Here is a 25,192-nt window from a genome sequence, read left to right as displayed (position 1 = left end):
GACAATGGATTTATTTTCATAGATTTTTAAGGGTAAATTTTGGCTCGTAGCTAGTGGCATTACTACCTACTGAAAAGTGACCCCACCTGTTAGGAGTATGGTTGGTACAGAGGGGAAAGATGCTGCTATCAAATAGATATTTGCAAGTAGTTGACTTACTCATTTTAGTTTTGCATTAATAGTTCTAAGAATGGACACCTGAGTTTTAATCCAGAGACCTCTGGCAAATTGCTTAACTTCTCAGGGTCTATGCAATAGGTAAATAAATAGTTGTCACTTCAGAAGGTCCTTGAGAGGAGTAAATGAATATATTAATATGTAAATTGCTTACAACAGGGCCTGGAACATAATTATTATTATTGTTTTATTCAGAAGTTCACTTATACTTTCTAAAAAATGAAAACTTGTTCTTGCTAGTGCCTTCAAATAATCAGATATTAAAATCCATCATTCACTACCGTAGTTTTGTTTACATTTTTATTTTGCAGCGGTGGGAAGAATGAAGTGGTTAACTGAATGCCAAGTAAAATAAATAATAATAGATTGCGCTACCCTGGAGGCTAACAAAAAAATAAAATAATAAAACTGAATTGTCACTTCTAAATTAGAAATTAAATGCACATTGCATCTGCTTATTTGTATTTCCCACTTTTGATTTATAACCATGTTTTAGCATCGAAGAAATAAAGGTAATATATTTCTTCTCCCTACCTTAGATAATGACATAAGCAAACACTGCCTTCACTTTTCTTCTAAGTCCTGTCCTCTCCCTTCAGAAGCTTAGAGAACACTATTCCAATTCAGACAGCTCTTCTAAATAACCAGTTATGTAGTGGAGCAGGGATGTGGCTCAGAACCGTTTTTAACAAAAGTTTTCTCAGAGCATGTATTGTCTTTCCCAGGAGGTTGGTCACTGAGGCAGAAGAAACTTTACAATAAATCACCTGCCATCCCATTAATATTCAGGCTTCTAAACATATTTTGCTTTTATATTTTTAAAGAAAAAATGCAAATGAAAAAAATCTAAGTGATGTTTTACTGCAATTAATGATTTATATAAATTAAAGCTACTAGGGCAAAACACTCATACTCATTCACTGTAGTTTATTAATGTCAATAAATATAATTTGATTCATATGCATAAAATAGTCTGTATTGCCCCAAAGCTTTGCTGTTCTGAAGGATTATAAAATCATTGGTTGTAAATATTAACCAGCTCCTAATATAATCTGACATCTACTTATGAAATTTGCAAACACAGTTAATAATGTTAGCTATGCAAGTTAACAAATCAGAGTAACCAAATAACAAACTATTTTTATTTTGAACAAGCATTATACTGATATGAATGCAAATATAAGTATTCAATGACATAGGTAAATTTTTATTTTGAGAATTACTGTTATATTTATGTCTAGTATGTCTATAATTTTGTTCTTTATATTCTGTGTAAATGAGGCAACAGCGTTCTGTGTGTGTGTATATATATATATATACACAAAGGATATATATATACAAAGAATATGTGTATATATATGTGTGCATATATATATATACACAAAGAACATGTGTGTGTGTATATATATATATACACAAAGGATATATATGTACATGTTATTGATAGACACAATCAGAAAAGGAACAATAAAATAAAGAAGGCTGTGTTAGGAAAATCAGTTTAATAACACAAAGGCAAAATAGGCTCAGATTTTTTAAGTGAGATGCTGAGTCAGATAATTAAACAAGGCTGTTAATATCCAGGTTTTTAACCCAAGGAAGCCAAATAATTTTCAGAGTTAAGTCTCCATTCAAGTGGCAAAATGAAATATATGACATATTGATGTCCATCAATCCAGGGCAAAGGTCCTTGGCTATAAATTGTTGGCAGGATCTGAAAAAGAAAAAAAAATCTTCTTATTGCTTACTCAGCACGTCCTTCTTATGCATTGTGTTCAACTTTGTCTCTGATATGACTCATCCAAGTAATCCAGTCTCTCACAGCCAACTAAACAGTAATAAACAGTTTGTATTTATTATTATTGTTAACCTAAAGCTCTCATAGATCCTTTTAAAAAGAGAGATTTTAAAAATTCTATTTAATTTCCTCACGTTTATTGATTTATTACGTTATTACCTCACATATTATGAGCAGTATTTCTTACCTCTATTATGAATCAAACAAGCTGCAGTGAGCTACCTTGATAAATTCTAAATATAAGTGCTATAGAATATTTCCACTTAGCTCTAAAATATTACTATTTGTTTCATGTAAGTTACTGAGGATGTAATTTTTAAAAATTCCTATTTTTAGAGCTAAGTGTGAAGATTCCAACTTAGGAGTTGCTGGTGTTCTTTTCTCTGATAGAACACAATATGCCTCCTTATATTTGTTGATAAATTTGGTGTTTCTCCTTTAGTGTGTGTGTAGTCATTTGCATATTGTACTCTGTTCATTATTTATTATCCATTTTCTGTATATCCATGAAGACACTGAATTTCTTGGTAGTCAAAGTAACTTGTCCAAGATCACATGACTATTAAAGGCAACATCTAGATTCCAAACAAGGTCTTTCAGACCACAAAGCCCTATACAGGATAACAAAAACATTCATTCTTTTCATATAATGACAATTTTTCATGAAGTTGAAGATTAGAATATAGATATAGTCATTTGAAGGAAGTATTTCAAAGTGACCTTTATTTTTATCACCTAATATGGAAAATAGATATTCTTAACAGTAAAGTTATTCACATCTTTATTTCTAAAATTCCTTCATGTATTATTCATTTGCTTCCATTTTATTTTGTTCTAAGCACAGTTTTTTTAGAGTGGATTCTTCCTATCCGTGTAAGGAAAAAAATGCTTGAAAAAACTGAATATATGAGGATATAGATTGGCAAACCACATATTACTTTTACAAAACTATTTTTGACATAGAATATGTTGAATTATTATACATTATTGTCCAATTGTAGGGCTTAGATTATAAGAATTTCATTGTCATTCTTCTTTCCTGGAAGCTTTCAAAGTATTTTATTTGTAGAATCGTTTTTATTTTAATTTTAAATTTTTATATTTCAGTACAAGGATGAATATTTTGGTGAGGGCAAAGATTATGTTAGAAAAACAGGTAAATGGCTTTTCCCTATAATCATGTAGTAATAAAAAAGATATAGCTTTTCCCAGATCTTTGTGCTCCTGAATTTGATATTTTTTGAAGCTGTGCCCATTTCTGTCAGGACAATACAGTAATACCTGGAATAAGCAGAATATATATTTCAGTTAAAATTTCAGTGATAATATTATAAATTAAAATTTTTATTATTGTATTGCTAATTCTGGTTTTAACAAAAACTATGATATGTTTTATAATTCAAAATTTTAAAACAAATAAAACCTGAACTGTGTCTCTCATCTGGAAAAATGTTCCTGCTAATATTGTAAACATAAAGGTTGTGATGATATAAATACCGTATATAATATTCAAAGTTAATTCTATCAGAGTCATCATTGGTTCAAATTATTTTTCTAAGAAATAGGCTGTATTAATTTCTGTCTGCTATTGTGAGGTAAATGGGAGTTAATTCAATTACCTAAAAAATTAAAATGTGAAAGGAGGATATATGTTTAGCAAAGAGAAAAAGGCCTCATTGGAAAGAAAGTACTTAAATTGTGACAACCAATAATTGGGTAGTATTTGATTAAATTAGCTCCTGTTGAATTGCATACAAAGGCTTGCACTTTATATAGCTCAGCTTTATATACTACATGCCATTTAAAAGTTTAATTGTTTATGTGATAGCTTCTCCTATGATTTTTTATAATAAGCTTTCTTCATAATTTGTCATAATAAGGAATGTGGCCGCTTCAGAATGTAAGACAAGTCAGCTACCACATTCATAGAAGATAATTTACAACCCTGGAAAATCACTGGAGAATTAAGAAAGATTTGAGAGGATATATAGATAGAAGGAAGATAGTCAATCTTGATTTAGAAAAATAGAAACAATATGTTTCCTGAATCAGCCTCAGTCTAAATAGAACAGAGCTGATTATGATCATAGTATAAAATAAGCCTTCTGTAACATTATCAAAAATCTCTTTATTCACGGATATCTTATTTGAATTCATGTCTATTTTGTTCAGACACACTTTTCAAATATAGCTTCCAATTTAAAAGATCAAATTTTAGTCACGACAGACCTGCTGCATGTAAGATTATATAATTTGCACAATATTAAAAATACACCAATATTGGGCAGTGAGTTATACTAAATGTCATATTTTTTTCACTTTGGTAAATTATTTTGTCTTTATTAATAATACGTTCATTTGTTCTGCATTTTGTTTTATTTCAGCACAAATTCACAAGCAATGTGTGAGTAACAGATAAATATAGCTATAGGATTGACTACATACCATTAGCAGACTATCGAATAATCTGATTTAGAGGAAATGAATTGAGTTGCTACTGTGTGAATGACAAAGATAAATATTTTTTGCTAAGTGCCTTTGATTTACTAAAAAGAACTGCGGTTTACTGCTATTTTGCCTGTGGTTAAGGAAAATTGCCCCAGGATTTTCAGACTCAGTATTCTTTGAGTACTATGCAAAAGAATTCAAAATGTTCAAGTTAAAAGAACACAGAAATACATGGCTTTGACTACAAAAGATGAGCTTTAGAGATTAATAAATTACTAATAAGAGTCCCTCACTTCTGCAAACCAACCACTTTGCTTTGAAGCAGATTCACCAACAATTCTGAGTTTCAATCCTACCACTGTTGGCTTAAGCAGTTGGAAAACCTAAAATCTCTAAAGAGCTTTGGTTTCTAGCTAATTATATGAATAATGTCTCTGAATATCTAATGACAGTAGTTTTCTCATTTGCAATATGATAGTGTTGTGTTGCATAATATGGAAAAATATTAAATATAAAACCTTAAAACTTTAAAAATTAGAGTTCAGATTTTAGATTAAAGAAGGAATTTTTAAAAACAAAATAATAATGATCACACCTATAAGAAAAAGACAGATAAGATCATTTTCTCAACATTGAAACTGTACTCATAACACATAAGCCATTGGGAGAAAGTGTAAACAACATATATAAAAAACAAAATGCTAGTGCCCATGTTGTATAAAGAATGTCTACAAATTAATAAATGAAATTCAACCACCCAATAGAAACGTGGGCCAAAGATAAGAACAGGCAACTCACAAAAAAGAAACCCTTATAGCGAATAAACATATGAAAAATTACCTACCTTTATAGTAATAAGAAATGCAGAGTGTAACAGTGATATGAAATACCATTTCATACTCTATCTGACTGGCAAAAATGTCAGTCTGACAATGCTAAATCCTAGCAAGAATTTGAGAGAATAAGTGCACTGTTCATGGGAAAGTGAATTGTATGAACACGTTTGACAGCATTTAGGCAATATGTTACTTCAATAAATTGAAAATGTGCACAAGATATGACCCAGCAATTTGACTTTTAAGTATTTGCTGTGGAAAAGCTCATGTGTCTGGACAAGAAGACACATATGTAGCCAATTAATACAAAATAAGAGGAATTGAAGAGGTAACTTCTAGGCTTCCCAACTCTGAATCTTCGGATTTGTATGTTAAAACAGAGGCAACACCTCTGAAATCAGACTATGTCATTTTATATTGAACTAACAATAACTTAATCTGTACTTTAGAGAAAATATGTCATTGAAATCCATACTAATGGATTCCCAGTGAATGAATTAGCTATTAAAAGAAGCTGAAGTATCTCCAAACCATTTGAATGAAATTTAATAGGCAGGTTGATTAAAATTTAATAGCAAACTTGTTGGCTATTAAAAGTGCACAGTGTGATAAATCAAGATGTCAGCTCTTCAATTTAGGACTTTAGAAAAAAATGATGAAAGAGTTCTTAGCGTTCAGTAAAATATTTCTTTTTTGACTCTAATTTCATTGTTCAAATTAAAACATTAAAATCTAAAATTATGGTTTCTGTGATTTTAAAACATGTAACTTTGAAAGGTGTCATGTAGATTCTATTCGTTGTTTTTTTTAATAAGTGACTTGGTATTGATTTATATAGTTATTCCTGTTTTATAAAGTAGCCCGACAAAGTTGAACTAATCATTGTTTGTACTTTCTGTAGATTATGTGTGTTGATATTGTTTTGCTACACCAAAAAGCTAAAAATAGGAAACAAAATACTTAAAACAGACAATGCCTATTGAATCTGTTCTCTGTAATTCTGGAAGCCTCTTCTTTTGTCTATTTACTTTCTTTTTTATTCATTTATTTTAATTTAATTTAATACAAGAATATGAAAATAAAGTAATTGAATATTATCGAAAAGTATATGGAAAGATTAATGAACTCCTACAAGGCTCCTAATAAAATTACATTGAAACATTTTTTGAGGAAGAGGATCTTTAAAAAATTTTGAAAATCAAAGATTTAGATATATTTAAATAAAACTACCAGAGGTCATGTGTGACCCTGAATAAATTATAAATACCTCAGCCTGTGATTCTTTATGTATTAAATAATGGTGGTAGATTAGATGATGTTAAAAATCTTATTCAGTTATAAATTCTGAGTTATAACCTTTCTCCATAATGCAATCTTATGGTCAATTAGGTGATATAAATGTAATATATATTTGGAGTACTTCTAATTTACTTTTTTCAGTTTTCTTGTTTATATTATATTTTACTCACTAAGGAAAGAAACTTACCTCTTATTCCTTTATACCAGTTTTTTAATTCTTTGTAAAGAAAATAAAAGCCATTGGAATCTTTCATCAGAAGGCAGTGCAGACATGAGAATGTGCACAATTTAGCGTACAAACATATACCTAAATCATTTTACATGCAGTGTTAAGGATTTCCCAACTTCATAGATCTCACCTCCCTGTGAAAGATCCCTTGCTTTACACTGAAGTTAGTGTTCTAATGCCATAGAAGATACAACCATTAGAAAGACTGTTTATACCTGTTAAAAAATGAAGTCTCCACTGTGGGCCAAAATTAAGGTCTGAAAACAAAAATAGAGAGACATCACTCAATAGTAACTCTGTTTTATGCAAAACTCTAATTTATATACGTTAATGTATATATTAGAAATGACTTCATAAGAAATGTATGTCAAGACAAAGGAGAGAGAAACATGAAGGACCGGACTGGAGGATATCAGAGAATGAAGAACCATCAGAGTAAAACTATTTTATTAGGATAAAGCAAACAGGACATTTGCCATCTTAAATATTTATGAAATAAGAATTTTAAAATTGAGGCATATTGCTATATGACTATTGATGAATGGTTGTATTCAGTTAGTTCATTAGATCACCAAGATTTTGAATTCTAAAACTTTGGCCATTCAATATGATCAAACAAGAATGTAAGTGCATTAAAAAAAATAAAGTCTGAGGGCAGAGTAGAGTGGCAATTCAAGTTATTTTAAGATCTTTTCAGTATACTTTTGTTAGCCTGCTGTCAAGAAGAAGCGTTGTTTGAATTATGTTTCTGAATGATAGATTCAAGTGAGATCCAACTGTCATCCTTTTTCAGATCTGTTTTTTACTTTACAGTTTCAAAGCACATCATTCAGCCTTAGATTTCCAGTCCTCAGTTACATATATTACACTGAACCAGCCCAGACAGTGCTGTCATTCAGGGCCTCCCAATGTCAAAACACCTATTCTATTTTCATAAGAAAAGAAATATCACAGTTTTGTGTTAAAACTATACATTTGAGAAGAGTGTGACTCATTATTTCATTCAAAATTCACTCATTCACAATTTTTATATCAGTCTAGATCTTCAGGTATAAATAAAGTAAAAAAGAAGAGAACCCTTCTTAAAATGACTATGATTTTAACTGAATCTATTACAGTGGCTTTAGGATCTGACTTTCTTCTAAATATGTGGTAAAGAAACTTCCCCAATTTTTTCAATATGGAATACGAAAATCAGTTTTGCTTTGTATCTCACTTTCATCAGAAATAAAAATTTTGTGCTTGGCCTTTTATTGACAACCATGGTAATGATTCACATATATTGTTTTTCTTTATTATTTATTCATTTATTGAGACAGGGTCTTGCTCTGTCGCCCAGGCTGGAATGCAGTGGTGTGATCTCAGCTAACTGCAACCTCTGCCTCCCAGGCTCAGGTGATCCTCCTGCCTCAGCCTCCTGAGTAGCTGGTACTACAGGCACTCTCAGCCACGCCTGGCCAATTTTTTTGTATTTTTAGTAGAGACAGGATTTCACCATGCTGGCCAGGCTGATATCGAGCTCCTGATCTCAAGTAATCCACCCACCTCAGCCTCCCAAAGTGCTGGGATTACAGGCATGAGACACTATGTCATGCTTGATACACATATGTTGTAATTCAATCTTAAATAATTTTCCATGGCTTTATTAAAGGGCTAATTCTTGTTTCTGACAGCAAATAAGCAAGCATGACTAGACCGTAGCCAGGAGTTTGTGAGTTAAATAATTAAGGAGCTGTCATTTTTACATAACCACTTTATTTTTAACCCCAATTTGAGCTTTTTACTTTGAGTTATGGCAAGTAGTGAGTTGTTTTTTGTTTTGTTTTGTTTTCTGTTGTTATCCACAGTTAGTATTCAGGTAGCCTTTTGTATTTCCAAATAATATATGATTGATTGTTTATTTCTGCTTTTAAAGTTTAGATAGTAGAGTACCTGGTACAGGATTAGAAGGAAATAAATTACATTAGGAGCTGGACAATTGACACTCTTAAAAAATTTACTAAAATTATAAGACTACTCATAATGGATAAAATAACTTTGATTTAATGTTATGTTTTCAAGATGCCATCAATTTCACATACATTTTTCATTACTTAAACAAATATTTTTTGAGTTCTAGGGACTATTTAGACACTTGGTGTAGAGCAGTGAAAAACCCCTGTGTATTTCTTTTTCATGATGCCTCCCTTCCAGGAAAAATTAGCACATGAACATTCTTTTTTTTTTTTTTTTTTTTTTTGAGACGGAGTCTCGCTCTGTCGCCCAGGCTGGAGTGCAGTGGCGCGATCTCGGCTCACTGCAAACTCCGCCTCCCGGGTTCACGCCATTCTCCTGCCTCAGCCTCCCGAGTAGCTGGGACTACAGGCGCCCGCCACTGCGCCCATGAACATTCTTTTCACGTATGTAATGTAACTATCTCGTCCTCCCTGAGCCCCCAAAATTCACCATCGTATGTATGTCTTCAAACTGACTAACTGGTAAGCCCAGCTTTTCAGCTGAAAAACAGTGACAGATGGTCTGTAAACACTGAAGTTCTTGGAAGTCTTCAACAATTTCGCAGCTATTAGAAGGGAAGTTTACAAATCAGAAGCTGGTTGGAAGGAAGAGGAAGAGACAGGGTAGACAGAATCCTGGAAGACAGTATTAGAATTAAAAGTGACTTAAGTCAACTGGGGAGACAGCCAAAAGCAAACAGAATAGACTTCAGCTAAGGCAAGAGAAATGCAGTGCAGGTACAGAGAAAAGACAAAAGTAACTTTGCACATAAAAGGGGGAGGAAGACAGCTTCTGTGCAAGATTTTAGTTAAAAGATCTAGGCATTGGCAGCAAGCTAGGTTTTGTTTTCAGCACAGTCAGTGCTACCATTCTACTTAGTGAATGTGGACTGTAGGAACTATGAGATAGTACCTTCTAGGAAAATTGTACTTGTTTGGTAGAGCGATAGGAAGTATGTCCTCTTGAGGTCACTCCAAGTCCTGAATAGTCACGGAAAAGTATTTAATTCTTACATTAGGTGCTTCAAATGAGGGATAATTGTTTGATTACTCGGACATATCCCTTACTCTTTCATACTAACAAACCCACAGAGCTGGTCTGTGTTTTATACACTTTGCAAAACACTAATCATCAAATTCCATTTCTTTCTTTTTTGTTTCTGTTGCTGAAGACCTCATTTGAATTATAACCCTCCATTTGTAGAGTTAATTTCAGAAACAATAATTACATTGATTTCAAATGGTGCATGAGGCATGAAAGTGAGTGCTAGACAGTAAAGAAGCAAGTGATTTTTAAGTAGCGATTAGTTTCTTTTGTCAGGAAAAGGTCCTTAATAACAACGGTAAAGAGGGACATGCATTTTCCTTAACAGTTTTATATTATTTTTTATAAGTGTTTATATGGTTTCAGTGTAACCAGCAAATAGATCTCCAATTATGACTGCATGACACTCATTATAGCTACAGATCAATAACTGATTCTGGATTGCATTGAGATGTGAAGAAGCAACCTACCAAAGCCACATGGCTGAGACTAAATATTGTTCCATGTAGCCACCATTGTGTCATACACTTAGCTATATAGTATTTCTGCCATTGTTGCTGGATTTTCCAGCTTTGCAGAAATGACGGAAAAATAAAATGAACTTTAGAACTAACTGTCTTCTCAGATTAATAGTTTCACTGATCAAAGTACTTTTAAAATACATTAAAAATTAGAAAACACTTACACAAAAACTGAAAAGGAAACTTATGCCAGGATAGATATAACCACATAGATTATTTTTTAAATCTTTGATAGTTTCATTAGAATTCCAGTATGAAACTCCTCTTTTTTTGTATGATTAATCCTTTTTTGTTCTTGTATTCTTGGCTTTTCAATAAACTGAATGATAAACACAGAAACCAAAAAGTTGAGTCATCTGCTTCTTCCTTGCCTTTGATTCTTCCCAGTCAACTGTTCCTTATTCAAAAGTGCATTTTTCTTTTTTTCAAATTATCTTCTTTTAGATCAATATAGAAAAAAAATATGTATTTAAGACAAAGAAATATTTTACTTTTGAAGCTATATAAAGCAAGGAGGAAGAGTGGCGTGCAATCTCCTTACCTTATTATTTGTTTTCCAATTAGTTCAAATTAGATAATGTATAGCAATGAAGGGAAATACGGAGAGATGCAGCTGTAAGCCTTAGCCATAAACATTTTGCCCTTTTTTTAATCTTTGAGGGAGTGTAAAGAATTTGGGCAATTATGTTTTTTAAGATTTTTACACTAGTTCATTTTAACTTATACCTTTCATTTTCTATTTAAATGCTTATTTAGAGTGATTTTAGAAATTATTTGTATTAAAAAACTAATTTTACTTTTTTACTTGAAAAAGATCTAGAATAATAAATATAAGATGGGAAGTACAATTTACAGATAATTTGGTTTTCTAATATGCTATGCAGACTAAATCCTCTTATTAATCTTAAATTTGTAGAACATCAACAATATAAATGTTTAAGATGTACAATTTTTCATTTTTTTGTCCAAAAGGCACCATGATGAACTCTTTTTTCTCATAAAATATCATATATTTAATTCATTAATGGAAAATAATACCCTTATAGGCCCATTACACACTAGATTGAAAATCTGCCATTGCACTATGTAAGAACATTTAGATGTGTATGTTTTATATCTTCAGAAAGCAAATATTGAACACTTAGAAAGTGAAAAATTCTGTGACAGTTCTATGCTAATTCTTTGCAGGAAATACAGGATGCAATCACATGAGTTATTTCCTGAATGAACTGCTGCCTTCCAACTCTAGAGATCTGACAAGTGATAATGTCCTTTAAATCAAGAGGTGTTCATTTTTTCAATGTTGAGGTTAAGACATTTGTTAGTTGACTGATAATTTACTCTGACAAAGAGTTATAATTTAGAAAAGACTGAAAATATTATTACCCACACTTCCCTTCTCATTTTTAACATTTTTTAGGAGTGGCATTTTTTTGTTTCATTAATTTAATATGGATTGCTAAAGTGCTGAGATTACAAGTGTGAGCCACTGTGCCCTGCCTAGATTACTTTTCATTTTGAGATAATTGTAGATTCACATGCTGTTGTAGGAAATAATACCGAGAAATATTGTATCACTTATCCAGTTTCCCTCATATCTTGTGAAACTATACCGTAGTATCACACCAGAATATTAATATTGATACAATCCACCACTCTTGTTCAGATTTCTTTAGTTTAACCTGTAGTTAATTGTATTTGTATGTATGTGTTTAGTTCTATGCAATTTTACCCACAAAGTAAGTTCATGTTTACACCATCATAGTGAAGATACAGAGTAGATAATTTTATCACCACAAGGATGCTTCATGTTGTCCTTTCATGACAATACTCACTTACCTCCATCCTCCATCTTTCACCCCTGGCAACCACTTATCTGTTCTCCATTTCTATTATTTTGTCATTTCAAGAACATTACACGTATAAATGGAATTACACAGTATGTAAACTTTTGGGATTTACTTTTCTTACTCAGTATAATTCTCTAAAGATTTATCCAAGTTTTTATGTGTATCAGCAGTTTGTTCCTTTTGTTTGTTGACTAGTACTTCATGGTATGGGAATACTACAGATTGTTTGACCACTCACCAGTTGAAGGAAATTTGGGTTGTTTCCAGTTTGGAGCTACTACAAATAAAGTTGCAATGAGCATTCATGTACAGGTTTTTGTGTGAATGTAAATTTCCATTTCTCTGGGATAAATGTTCAATAATGCAGTTGCTGGGCGTCATAGTAATTGCACAAGTAGTTTTATAAGAAACTGCCAAACTGTTTTCCAGAGCGGCTGTGCTATTTTACATTCCTACCAATGATGTATGAATAATCATTTCTCTGCATTCTTGCCATCGTTTAATGTTTTTCACCATTTTTATTTTAGATATGTAGTAATGTCTCATTGGGGTTTTAACCTGTATTTCTCTAAGGCCAATAACAATTTGTTTCATAAGATTATTTGCCACTTGTATATCCTCTTCCATGAAATATCTGTTTATGCTTTTGAACCATTTTCTAATTGAAGAGTTTGTTGTTGCTATTAGTTTTTTTAATGTTGACTTTTGAGACTTCTTTTTGCATGCTCGATACTAGTTCTTTTTTGGATTACAAATATTTGTGAATTTGTTTTACAAATCTGTCTCTCAGCCTACAGCTTGTGTTTTCATCCTCTAATACATATATTTAAATGAACATACACCTGTCAGTTCAACATGACTATTCTCATGCAATTTGTATTTTGCTTTCCTTTGTGACTTTTTCTTTCTTTATTCATCTAACACAAATACACAATTCTGTCTATTATTTTCATAAATGTCCTAAGTATATTAATAAAACTTCTCCTCTGATCTTTGCTTCTTGGTTAAATGGCTTTGGAGGATGGAAAGTTGCAACTCATACTGACGGTGTTAGAAACTAAGAACAAAAAGTATTCACAAAAGGGTGAAAGAATTTAACATTGTTTCATTGCTATGTCAAATTCCAAACAACCAGTTGGAAAATGGAAAACGGAAAATGGAATTATATATGTGTATATTGCTTGACATCATAAAGTTAATAATTTATTTAAAATATTTAAAAATAGCATCTGTATGATTTTTTATCAGATTTGTAAGATCACCAAATTAGTATGCTTACCATGGTGTACTAATGAGTGATTATATTTTATTTTATTTCATCTTAAATGATTCCTCTTCATAGAATTTCAGAAATGTCAAATTCTGTTGTGTCAACAACTGCTCTCCAAATGAGTGTTTTATCATAAATGCGGCCTTTTATCCTTTTTTACTTTCATTGGAAACAACCCAATGGTTTCTGTGAATGAGGGAATGTTTTGTTTAATTTTTGCTTTTTTGTGTGTGTTTTAAACTTTTTTTTGGCTTTTGTTTTGTGTTTTGTGTTTTGTTTGTATGAATGATTAGATTTTGCTTTTTTTCACTTTAATTTTAATTTTTAGCAAGCATGGGAATATATTCTTGCATACACCTTGGGAAAGATAAAACCTTAAATGTAGCTTAATCAACATTGTAAATCATTTTCTTTCTTTCCCATTGACTCAGATATGTGCATTGTTGGAAATGTGTGCTCTAAGTGGCATATTATTTTAGTCTAGTTAGCTGCCTGCCTGTAATCAGGACTGTATCAATTGTTGTCATTCTAAATGTTTCCTTTCTTTTTTTCAAACACATTTGCCTGATTGACCTTTTTTTTTTTTTCTCTGTCTTTCTATGGGGCTGCTCCAGGAGCCATGGCTAATCATCTTATAAGCAATGCCCTGCTTCGTCCGCATGGTACTAACAATCCCTATAATACATTGCTTGGGGAACCGGCAGTCTGTAACAACCCTTCTGTCAGCATGTACAACGCACAAGGTGTGCTGGAGTTTATCTTAATTTTTTCAAGTGAGAGTCCCATTTTATGTAGCTTTTATGGGCACATTCTATTTTTCTTTCTCCTGCCTTTGTTTTGGAAGCAGACATGCAGACTCCTTTCGCATTCCACCCCTCTTGGTGCTTTTATTTTCCACTTTCCTTAGGTTTTCCTTAGTAAAAAATGGATTCCTTCTGATAAACAAATGCCTGATTCATCAATATGTGTTTGTTTCTCCATAACGTTATAAAATGTATTGTGGTTTGTCAGTACTTGTTGTTCATTTATTTTTATATTAAATATCTATGTATTTATTTTGAGAAATAAGATATTTTCTTAAGGTAAGTAATATAAAAGAAGACTTGATTCAGTAGTCTTAATATTACAAGATCAAGAAAACAAATCTTACTTTGTTATACCATAAAGTACACTCTGAGCACAAACCATTAGTACTGATGAAAGCATTTCAATCAACTCTGGGGAGAATTACATTGAACTAAGCAGTGGAGGATAAAGACAGTGTACTGGGCAGTAGCAGCTTGGGTTCCGCCTTAGCTCTGCCATTGCCAGTAAGAGCTGCCTCAGGCAGGTCATAAAATTGCTTTTTCTTCTATGGCTACATGTTAAAAACAAGGCTTTTGAGTATGGTTCCTCTGTACATCCTCCAGCTTGAAAATGATCCAAAAATTAATTGTATCTCAGAAAAAAAAAAAACCCACCATAGATCTCTTTAAAACCACTTACAATATAAGCATTCGGACATGGTTTTACCTTTCCCGAGTATAAAAATGTGTTAGGAACACAGAAAGCTTAAAATACATCATATGTAAAGAAACCATAAGAGAAAATTATTCAAATAAAAGTTTTATAAAAGTCCTAGTCAGTGATCCACTTACTTAAAATTATACTTGAAAGAAAATTCACAATTACAAAGAGACTTCCATGATTCTTTCAAGTTGAATGTGATTGGCAGAATTTAAATTTTCTAGGCAATTTTTAATAAAATTTCTACTATCCTCCGTGGAAATCTTTGTTTTTTTTTTTTCTTTCTGGGTCACAGGTGAAAGATTAGTGGTGTGAGTGTGTGCAACTTAGTGAGAATGTGCCATTGCAGAAAAGGATATATTTGTTAAAACAAGGCCATTGTGTGTCTAAAACCATCTGAGCTTCCCCAGGAGGCATCTTGCCAGATACGAAGGATGATTTTACATTATTTCAGAAACACCAAAGTCAATAATCAAAAGTGACTACAGGAATATAGGCAAGTCGTTTGTCGATACAATGAAATAATTCAGCTCACTTTGAATTTCAAATTTCTTAAGGGATACATGTCTTTAGAATTAGATGGCATAGAGCTCATTGAATTCTCTTTACATCATTGCTGACATTCTGTCAGCTTGTGCTTAAGTATTTCCTATAATGGGGCCCATCCCACCTCAGAATCTCATATATTCTATTGTTGAAACACTCCATTTGTTGTGTATATATTTTTTTCTTCCACTAAGCTGAAATTTTTCTCTGGCCTCTAGAGCAAAGAAGAGCAAAGCATTCTTCTGTTGTCTGTGGCAATCCTTTAAATACTTGGAAACAGCCAACCTGTCTTCCTTTAGTCTTCCATTTCTGTAATGAATCAGAACCATCAATATGAGACAGTATCTGGGTTTTTCTTCTTGGTTACTCCACCTAAAGTGTCTCTTTATATCTCAATGTCCCTATTTCATTGTAGCACTCAATGAATTGTACATTACACAATTCATCAGATGTGCTTTGGCAGAACAATTTAGTAAACCCTATAAAGGCTTGTTTTATTTTGCTTTTTTCTTTGTTTTCCTTAGGACAAGTGACAGGTAATTGTGTCATTATAAACATATTAACATGTGCTGACCTATTAGTAAATTTTGAATGATGTTAAATGAAGATTTTCACCCTATCTGGAAATTCAATGTATTCTACTGTATTCAGTACATAGAAGAGTCATAGGTATTTATTTTAAAACAAATAATAAATTTGGACCACATTTTGTTTAGCTTTTTTGCTAATTCAGATATAATTTCTAACTTCTTATATAATGAAAAAGTAAAACTGATTAATCTGTATGTTTTTCCTAATTCAATATTCAATATCTGCCTTCTTGTCTTACTTTATTTTTACTGGTATCTTAAAGTATGAGATTTTCCCAAGGATGGAATACTTCTATAAAAACTATCAAACTGCAGTTCTCACAATGTAAGAATTTTAAATAATACTGTATTGATACAAATATTTATTCTTGGGATCTATGACTGGTTATTGCTACTTGGATTATCAATAAATACACAAAGGATTCTTCTGAATGGATTTGTCTTTTATTCCAGTAAATTCAATAACTTTTACTGACTTTTTTAAAAAACCAAAGTAAATAACTTTATTAATGTTTTCCAGAGTGAGAAGTTGAATTGTACACTATTTAATATTTTGATATTTTTAAGATGTTAAGAAACTATGGTAGTGCTTAAAATAATTCTTTTTTACCACTGACCAAAAATAAATCTTGGTGATTGTCATATTGCTACTAATCTTATGCTTTCAGATGAATGCACTTATATTCTTACTGGCAAGGTGAAATCTTACATGAAATATAGGTGGCTCGGTATGTACTGGAGTGGTTTATGTTGAATTACCACTTGGTTCTATTCTGTGGGTCCTCTGGTTCAGTTGCACCAATGCTATCCAAGCATAGACGCATTCTGATTTAAAGTACCTATTCTTGGTTGTAACACCATTTATTTAAAATATGTAAAGATGTGTTTATTGTGTTACTGAGGCATACAGAATTAGGAATGAAGATGAATAATATACTTTTATTACACTGAATTTGGAGTCTATCTGGAAATATTTTAAATTTCACGCAGAGTACTTCTGGACCATTATCTTCTTGTCAGCATTAAGAATTTAATTTTTGTAAAGATAAATCACATTATACAAAAACCTGTCAACAAAACATAATTTAGAGAGGAAGTCATGATTTTACTAAAATAATTTACATTTTAAAGTAATTTAATTCAATTCTAAAACTTTAAAGAAACATAGTCCTAGAACAGAATATAGTGAAGAATATATTATAGTTGGTAAGAATACAAGATCATTTTAGAATGTATATAAATAGATTTTCTGTGATAGTTTTCAAAGCCTAAGGCAGATGTGAAGTGAAGGAGATTGCAGCAGACAAAATTGGAAGAAGTCTGGAAGACTTTTTTCTGATCCCAGTTCTGCCATATTAGCAGGGTGGTGTTAGATAAAGGCTCAGCCCCTCTGGGCTGCAGTCTCCTCTTCTCTGAAAAGTGGGAATTGAATTTCAATGATCTCTCATGTGCTTTCCAGTTCTAAAATGCTTTCATTTAAGGAATGAGCCATAATGAGCCTGCAAGCATTTACATCTCTCGATATACAGGCTTGGCCCTTCCTTTCAAATTCTTACTTTAAAGTTCTTTTGAAACTTTAAAAGAGATTTCCTCTGCATTTTGAAATGTTGTTGATCTTTCTGCTGAGAAGCAAATCAACCTTTAAAGAACCAAAACTGTCTCTTTAAACTGTCATTAAATTATAGTAAGATAGAACCCTTTGAAATGATCTGGCCCAGTGAATTTGCTGGTTTTTATTTTATGATACTTTACTCTTTTTGTAGACAAAATCAGCAAGAACAACTCTGTTAACCAGGCTAAAATAAGAGGTTTTTTTCCTTAAAAAAATAATTTTGATAGGATTGTTTTTTAAAGGATCAACTCTCAAAATGTTTGATTGCATACAATTGTGCAACAATCCAGAAGAAAACCTAATATTGTTGGTTGCGTTCTTCGCCTCTCACATTTTCTGTATTCAGAATAATAAATAAATTTAACCTTTTTTTCTCCATAGTTACACAACCTTTGAATATGAGCTCCAAAAATGACAATATTGCTCAGTTTTTATTTAAAACTGATCAAAAAATTCATATATGTATAATAGAGAAATAACTTTTGTGCAGGAAAAGAGAAGATACATAAGGCGGGAAAAAATGAACACAATTATGAAAGTCTTCAGTTCTGGTTTCTCTCTGTATAAAAGCTTCAGATTTTATTTATACTTTTACTGAAAAAATTTAAAATTAAATAACATTCCTTGAAGCAGGTATACTCTAACATACACACACATATGTGACATTGAAATATATTGGTGAAAATAGTCATGGTCTGCCCTCAAATTTTTACTCTCCTTGGTTTATGCGATAATCTTAAGTGTGTATTTGTTTGAAATTTACAAATGGTGGAAACGCTTGTTAAAGACTCGGTATATTAGCATGTGTTAAGGGGGATTTCTTATTTTCTGACTAACATTTCAGTATTTTTAATTATGGTAAATCATGTAACCCAGACTCATGAATTTTGGGGCAGTGGAAATTATTTCCTTTGACTCTTTTTTCTGCATATCATCAATTTGCTTTTTACTCATGTTTCTTCTACTGTCGCTGTAAGCTTACTTGTTGTTTTTTCTTTCCTTTTCTTCATGCTGTCGTTTAGAGCCCTACAGAGAGACAAGTATGGGAGTAAAGCTAAACATTGCATATCAAATGTAATTTTTTTTAGTTCACTTTTATTGCATCACATATAGATGATGTAGTTATTAAAAACAGTTCATCTCACAATTTAAAAACTAAAAAGCCTATGAATCGACTTATATAAATATATGTTAATAGAGATTAGACGCTTTTGTTGTCTGATTCTTTTATTGTCACATAATCAACATAGTTGTTAAGTTTCATGTAATGTTTGTGTGAGTTAAATTGTTTTTAAATTAAGCATTTATTTTTGCTAAGTAATTCATAAACTTTTAATTTTTATTAGTACATTCCATCATAAAAATGTGTCACGTGCAACATATCCACTTTATTTTACTATGGCTGTTTTCAGCCCGTACCTAATGCATTGACAAACCGAAATAATAAACACGTGTTTCAATGCATCAGCCATCCAACCATAGCCATCAAGCATATCATAGCAGCTTCTGCAAAAGCTATCACCCATCACATACAGCCCTTTAAGAAGCATTTACTTTTATTTTTTCCTAACATTGTGGATTTGTCTACAAGATATAAAATGAAAATAAATCGCTTCACCCTATGTCTGTGATGGCTGCTTATTAATACACTTTATGCATTGCTAATTTTGAAAACTGTCTTACTTGAATACACAGTATGCATCAGGAATCCAAATAAAAATTGGCATATTTGAATCACATAATTTAAACCAGTAATGAACTAGTTGAGTTTTGATAAATAATTGCATCACAGATATAGAATGAATGCTATATTTTCACAAGTTAGCAATATATTAAGAAGTTTAATAGAATTCTCCAATTAATATTTCTGTAAATAAACACCCTTTCCTATTTACCAATATTGGTTAAATGTGTTTTTTCATTTTGTGGTTGCATTTGAAGTGATTTATGAAGCTATTATAGATTCTTGTATTTCTGTTCATTCAATGGAATGCAAAAACCTTGAAGAAATATGTGGTCAGATTTATTTCACTGCAGCTGTTTCTTACCAGAATAAAATGTTTATCCTCTTTTAAACCCAAACTTTAACATGCACACAAATCCATCACTCATTATATAATGGTAACATTAATACTGACACAATGTTTTTAGGCACCAGATACCTGTGTCTTTACACATTCTTTTGTAGTATTACCTAATGACCCTAAAAAAATCTCTGATGGGATAGTATATAATAACAGCCAAAATGCTTATAGCAGAAAAAAAAATTAGAAAGTAAATCCAAATACTTTTGTTTCGAAAATTCCTCGGTGTAAATTCTTTTGATGTGCCATTTATCTGACTAAACATTATTTCATGACCTCATCATTCTGAGAAATTTAACATAATCCTTTTGTGGTTTTGTATTAAGGGATTATTTTTAATCTTACAAAATTAAATATCAATTTATTAAACACTGCTTGTTGCTTTTACTTTTGACCAGTATATTCAAAGTACCACACATGAATTATGTTAATATTATACCTATTTTGATGCTAAGACAATTTGTAAAATTAAAGGTAATGGAGTATTTAACTGACTTTGATGTGTATAAATTGAAAGCTATGAATGACTACACCAAAATTTTATGTTATTTTGTCCAAGTTATAACCAAATATACTTCAAATAATGTCAGCCAATGTTTGTGTGGCAATTGCAAATTGATAATTTATAGGTTTTTAAAAATTCTTTTAAAGATCTACTTTAAATATGATTTTCCCATTTATATGGTTTCAATCACTGGTCCAATTATACACATATATAGATTTAATAGTATTTTCTGTTTCCTTCCAAACATTTTATACTTAAGTAAATGCTAGCAATTTATACATATTTCATAGTCGATGAATGTTTTTGCTTCTGTGTTTGTGTGTGTGTTCTATGGCTTGTTGGATATAAATGTCATTGTATCTTGTAATCTTTTTCAGAGGGGCTTCTGAACAATGCCAGGGATACAAGTGTCATGGATACTCTACCACTGAATGGTAACCATGGCAATAGTTACAGCATTGCCAGCGGCGAATACCTGAGCAACTGTGTGCAAATCATAGACCGTGGCTATAACCATAACGAGACCGCCCTAGAGAAAAAGATTCTGAAGGAACTCACTTCCAACTATATCCCTTCTTACCTGAACAACCATGAGCGCTCCAGTGAACAGAACAGGAATCTGATGAACAAGCTGGTGAATAACCTTGGCAGTGGAAGGGAAGATGATGCCATTGTCCTGGATGATGCCACCTCGTTTAACCACGAGGAGAGTTTGGGCCTAGAACTCATTCATGAGGAATCTGATGCTCCTTTGCTGCCCCCAAGAGTATACTCCACCGAGAACCACCAGCCACACCATTATACCAGAAGGCGGATCCCCCAAGACCATAGTGAGAGCTTTTTCCCTTTGCTAACCAACGAGCACACAGAAGATCTCCAGTCACCCCATAGAGACTCTCTCTATACCAGCATGCCGACACTGGCTGGTGTGGCCGCCACAGAGAGTGTTACCACCAGCACCCAGACCGAACCCCCACCGGCCAAATGTGGTGATGCCGAAGATGTTTACTACAAAAGCATGCCAAACCTAGGCTCCAGAAACCACGTCCATCAGCTGCATACTTACTACCAGCTAGGTCGCGGCAGCAGTGATGGATTTATAGTTCCTCCAAACAAAGATGGGACCCCTCCCGAGGGAAGTTCAAAAGGACCGGCTCATTTGGTCACTAGTTTATAGAAGATGACACAGAAATTGAAACCAACAAAACTGCTAACACCTTGTTGACTGTTCTGAGTTGATATAAGCAGTGGTAATAATGTGTGTACTCCTAAGTCTTTATGCTGTCCTCAAAAGACAAACACAAACTCTCAGACGTTTTTTTTTTTAATGGGATTTTTAGGTCAGCCCAGAGGAGAAAGATAACTGCTAAAATTCCCCTGTACCCCATCCTTTCTTGTCCTTTCCCCTTCAGATGGAGACTTCATTATGTTAATGAACAAGATATGAAGAAAATGGCACTCGTTGTGGCCTTGTTGAATTATGTTGTGTATGTTTTAACATCTCTGATGCTGTGTTACTAAAATTACAAGGACCTGCTTTTTAAAAGGCCAGAACAATTGTCTGAAATTAGTAACAATGCTGCATCTAGATTGGAGTGCTGCACAAACAAACATAAGAGCAAAGCAAAACTGTATCACATAGGGTTTTTGGTCACTCACAACCTGAATTCACCACAGCTGGAATAGCTGTGGAAAACAAAATAAAACAACAAAATTAATAATGAAATGGAGGGGAATTCTAGAATTATATGCTAAATGCATATTTTATGATTTGCTGTATTAACTGATGATAAAACTAATGGCAGAAAAAAAAGTTGAACAATTTCTATGTAATGTACAGATACTAGCATTGCACATATAGTCTGCTTTCTGTTCCTCCAGAATTTGAGTCCTGTTAATGTAGTAGAAAAAAAAAAAAAAGAAATTTTCTTTTTCTTTTGTGCTGGTCTTGCAAGTTTGTCTACCAGTAAGAGAGCAAAGTTTCCTTCCTTTCTTCTCTTTCTTCATTTTCTTTTTTTCTTTTTTGCCTTTTATTCCTTTAAAATTTCACCTGGCAAAAAATAAATAAATGGAACTATCACTTTATAAGAATCATTTTCTAGTAATGCAAACAAATTATTTTTTACAAAAAAAATAAAATAAATAAAATTAGACTTCCTTCCCTCACTATATATCTTTATGCAGTCAGAATATTTCCAACAGTGTTTTTTGCAAATTAGAGCAGGACAAACTTTTATGTTTACAGGGCACGTCTGTTGTAATGCAAAGCATATTTGGCAAGCAGTTCATCACCAGGATGCTAGCTATGATTCTAGAAGTCAAAAGGTGTCTATAGAACTAGTGGGGCTTCTGCATGTGAAAAACGGTTTTCCATAGGCATTAAAGTGCTGAATGCTCAGTCTGATCCCCAAGTGGGCACCTGCACTACCACTTTTTAGAGGAAATTCACTCCCTCATAAGCATTGGAAGGTCAAATTATTTTGAAGTGATTTTTTTTAAAAAAAGTCTTCTGTTTATTAACAGGAAAATTTATTTATTTGACAGGATTTTGAGTAATGTAGGAATACAAAAGGTAAATTAGCAGCACATATAATTTTTTTTAATTTATGATCCATTTTGTATGGTCTCAAAGTTGGATGACCTCATTACTAATATTTGTTGTAAAAGTGAAACTTGTTTGCCAACCAATAAACAACTGATTGAGATTTAGAAGATATTGTATTGATGTATGTACTATATGATTAATCAGTCTTTTTATTTTTCTCGCCTTTCTTTCTTTCTTTCTGTTTTCAATACATAAACTTTGCTAATCCTCTGTGGCCCAAATGAGCCATGCAAAAGAAATCAATCTGCCTAGATGAATAAGCTAAGCACAGAATCATACAGGTTTGCCGACAAAGTAAACCAGAAAAATGGAATGGGCATGTTTATTTTGGCTGAAATCAGATGCATAACTTAATGTTGAGCAGGTTAACATATATGTTACTATTTGCTTATCTATAAACCAGCTGCAGTCACTATGCTTACCTTTAAAACCAGATTCAATCAGAGATATAAATATCAAATTTGGGGGCTGGGTGAGTCATATTTTTTCCTCCTTTGTACATTGCATTTTGATGTTAGAAATTCAAATTCCCTCAATTTGCTAAAAGCTGCAAAGAGAATATTCATTTTATAAAGATATAATAAGACTTTTATTGTGTTTTTTTCTTATTCTATATATGAGGGAAATCGGAAAAGATGAAGAAGTTCTTTCAAAGAAACTTTCTAGATCTCTCATTACTGCAGATCCTTTATAGCAGTGTCCAAGTACAGATCCCCTGTTAGGGCAAAGCTAAAAGGAACCTGCCAAATTATAATTTCTCCTGTAGTGTGTTTTATCTCGGGGTTTCCTTTTTCAAAAATCTAAACACTATCCATCTATAAATGACTATCTTAAATCAAGTTTAGAGAATGGCCAATAATCTGTATATAGTTTATAAATACATGACAAAAAAATTTCTGCTGAGCCAGAGTGCATCATAACCTTCACATCACCTCAAAATATTTTATGTCTCATTCTTTTTTAGTGAATTGGCATGAATATTTTTTAAGTCTACAGATTTTATGTTGGAGGAGAATCACAAGCGTTAATGGTAATTAGGTTTTCTCACACCACACTATGGCAATATTAGCACGTCCAAGGCTTTTAACCCACCTGATACATAGAATACATTTGGCAATAAAAGAATCCTTTTTAGATGTGTTTATGGTAACTTCAGAAACACAAATGTGGTCTGTGGATTATGAGCACTTAATGCTTGTTTTGTCAAACAGTAATCTACATGAAAGCAACTCTATCAGTAAGAAGCTGGTTTCACAGAAAAATGGGGAAACTACCTCAATTCAGCTTGCTGATTTTCTGACATTGCTACCTCCCTGCCCATTATTTTTGTGTTTCTATATGGAAATTTGAAGCAGGTAGCCTCTCAAGCTCTACATAGACCAAATTGAAGAAAGATCACTTGAATACACAAACTGGTGCAGAAGAACATTCAGCATATAAAGTTACTACCAAGCTCTTGCATCAAGAAAAAAGAGTGAGATTTTTGAACTCTATACATCATAAATGGCATGCTTTCAGAGAGAATTAAGATCCCAAAGATTAAAACAGAGAGAAATTTCCCCTGCAAGTATTATGTAACCATAATTTAAAAAAATGGATAAAGGAGCTAATTTTACATACATTTCAATAGAAATTTGCATATATCTAACATATTCATTTTGTCCTGTTTGCACTAGCAAGGGTTGAATTCCTGAACTTGAATCTTTTTCTTCATATACATTTTCTTATAGAGCTATTGATGAATGAATTAATAATTTTTTAATTTTTCTTTTTTCTACCACCTTTTGTGACTCAATTTTTTTAAGATCCTGAGACATTTATGACCTGCTTATCTGTATATTTTTATGTGTTCATCTGAATTTCCAGTAAGAAGTAAATTTCCATCAAACAGATATACTATACCGCTATAATACAGCTTATTTAGCCAGCTAGAAGTAAAACTTATGCCACCGAAACAAACAAATGATTACTTTCTTGTCAAATAATATTTTTGTCACATTTTTAGACTTGGTTGTTTTTCCTCTTTGAAGTCTAGTTCACATGATACTTTATCAGGGACACTAGCTAATGGACCTCATGTTTAGTTAATTCTGAAACTGATGGATTGTTGCACAACCTCTGTTCCTAACTGATAAATATTTGCGGCAAAGTCCAAATTTTGTGAAGGAGAAATTCGTTGGAATTGAATTTTATGGGCGTCCCTTCTTGTTTCCACTCTATTATAATTAAACACACTGAAGTTGAATAATAAATTACTGTGCTAAAATAATTGTAATA

The 25,192-nt window shown here is 32.2% G+C and overlaps 1 protein-coding gene across 48 annotated transcripts in view; it reads left to right on the top strand.

Moving 5' to 3' along the window:
- Nucleotides 1-23,029, top strand: part of ADGRL3 (adhesion G protein-coupled receptor L3) — an 860,164-nt gene extending 837,135 nt beyond the window's left edge. For 30 of the 48 annotated variants that reach the window (XM_055385299.2, XM_031010265.3, XM_055385298.2 and 27 more), the window contains one exon: nucleotides 20,688-23,029. In XM_055385299.2, coding sequence (XP_055241274.2) covers nucleotides 20,688-21,487 — 800 coding nt within the window. In that variant the 3' untranslated portion in view covers nucleotides 21,488-23,029. Of the gene's footprint in view, nucleotides 1-14,081; nucleotides 14,211-18,743; nucleotides 18,796-20,687 lie in introns of all 48 variants that reach the window. The other 18 variants (XM_055385315.2, XM_055385313.2, XM_055385308.2 and 15 more) reach the window with 4 other exon arrangements.
- Nucleotides 23,030-25,192: the final 2,163 nt, after the last annotated feature.

Source organism: Gorilla gorilla, chromosome 3 (assembly GCF_029281585.2).
Source record: "Gorilla gorilla gorilla isolate KB3781 chromosome 3, NHGRI_mGorGor1-v2.1_pri, whole genome shotgun sequence".
Classification (NCBI taxonomy): domain Eukaryota; kingdom Metazoa; phylum Chordata; class Mammalia; order Primates; family Hominidae; genus Gorilla; species Gorilla gorilla.
This window is presented reverse-complemented; position numbering and strand designations above follow the sequence as displayed.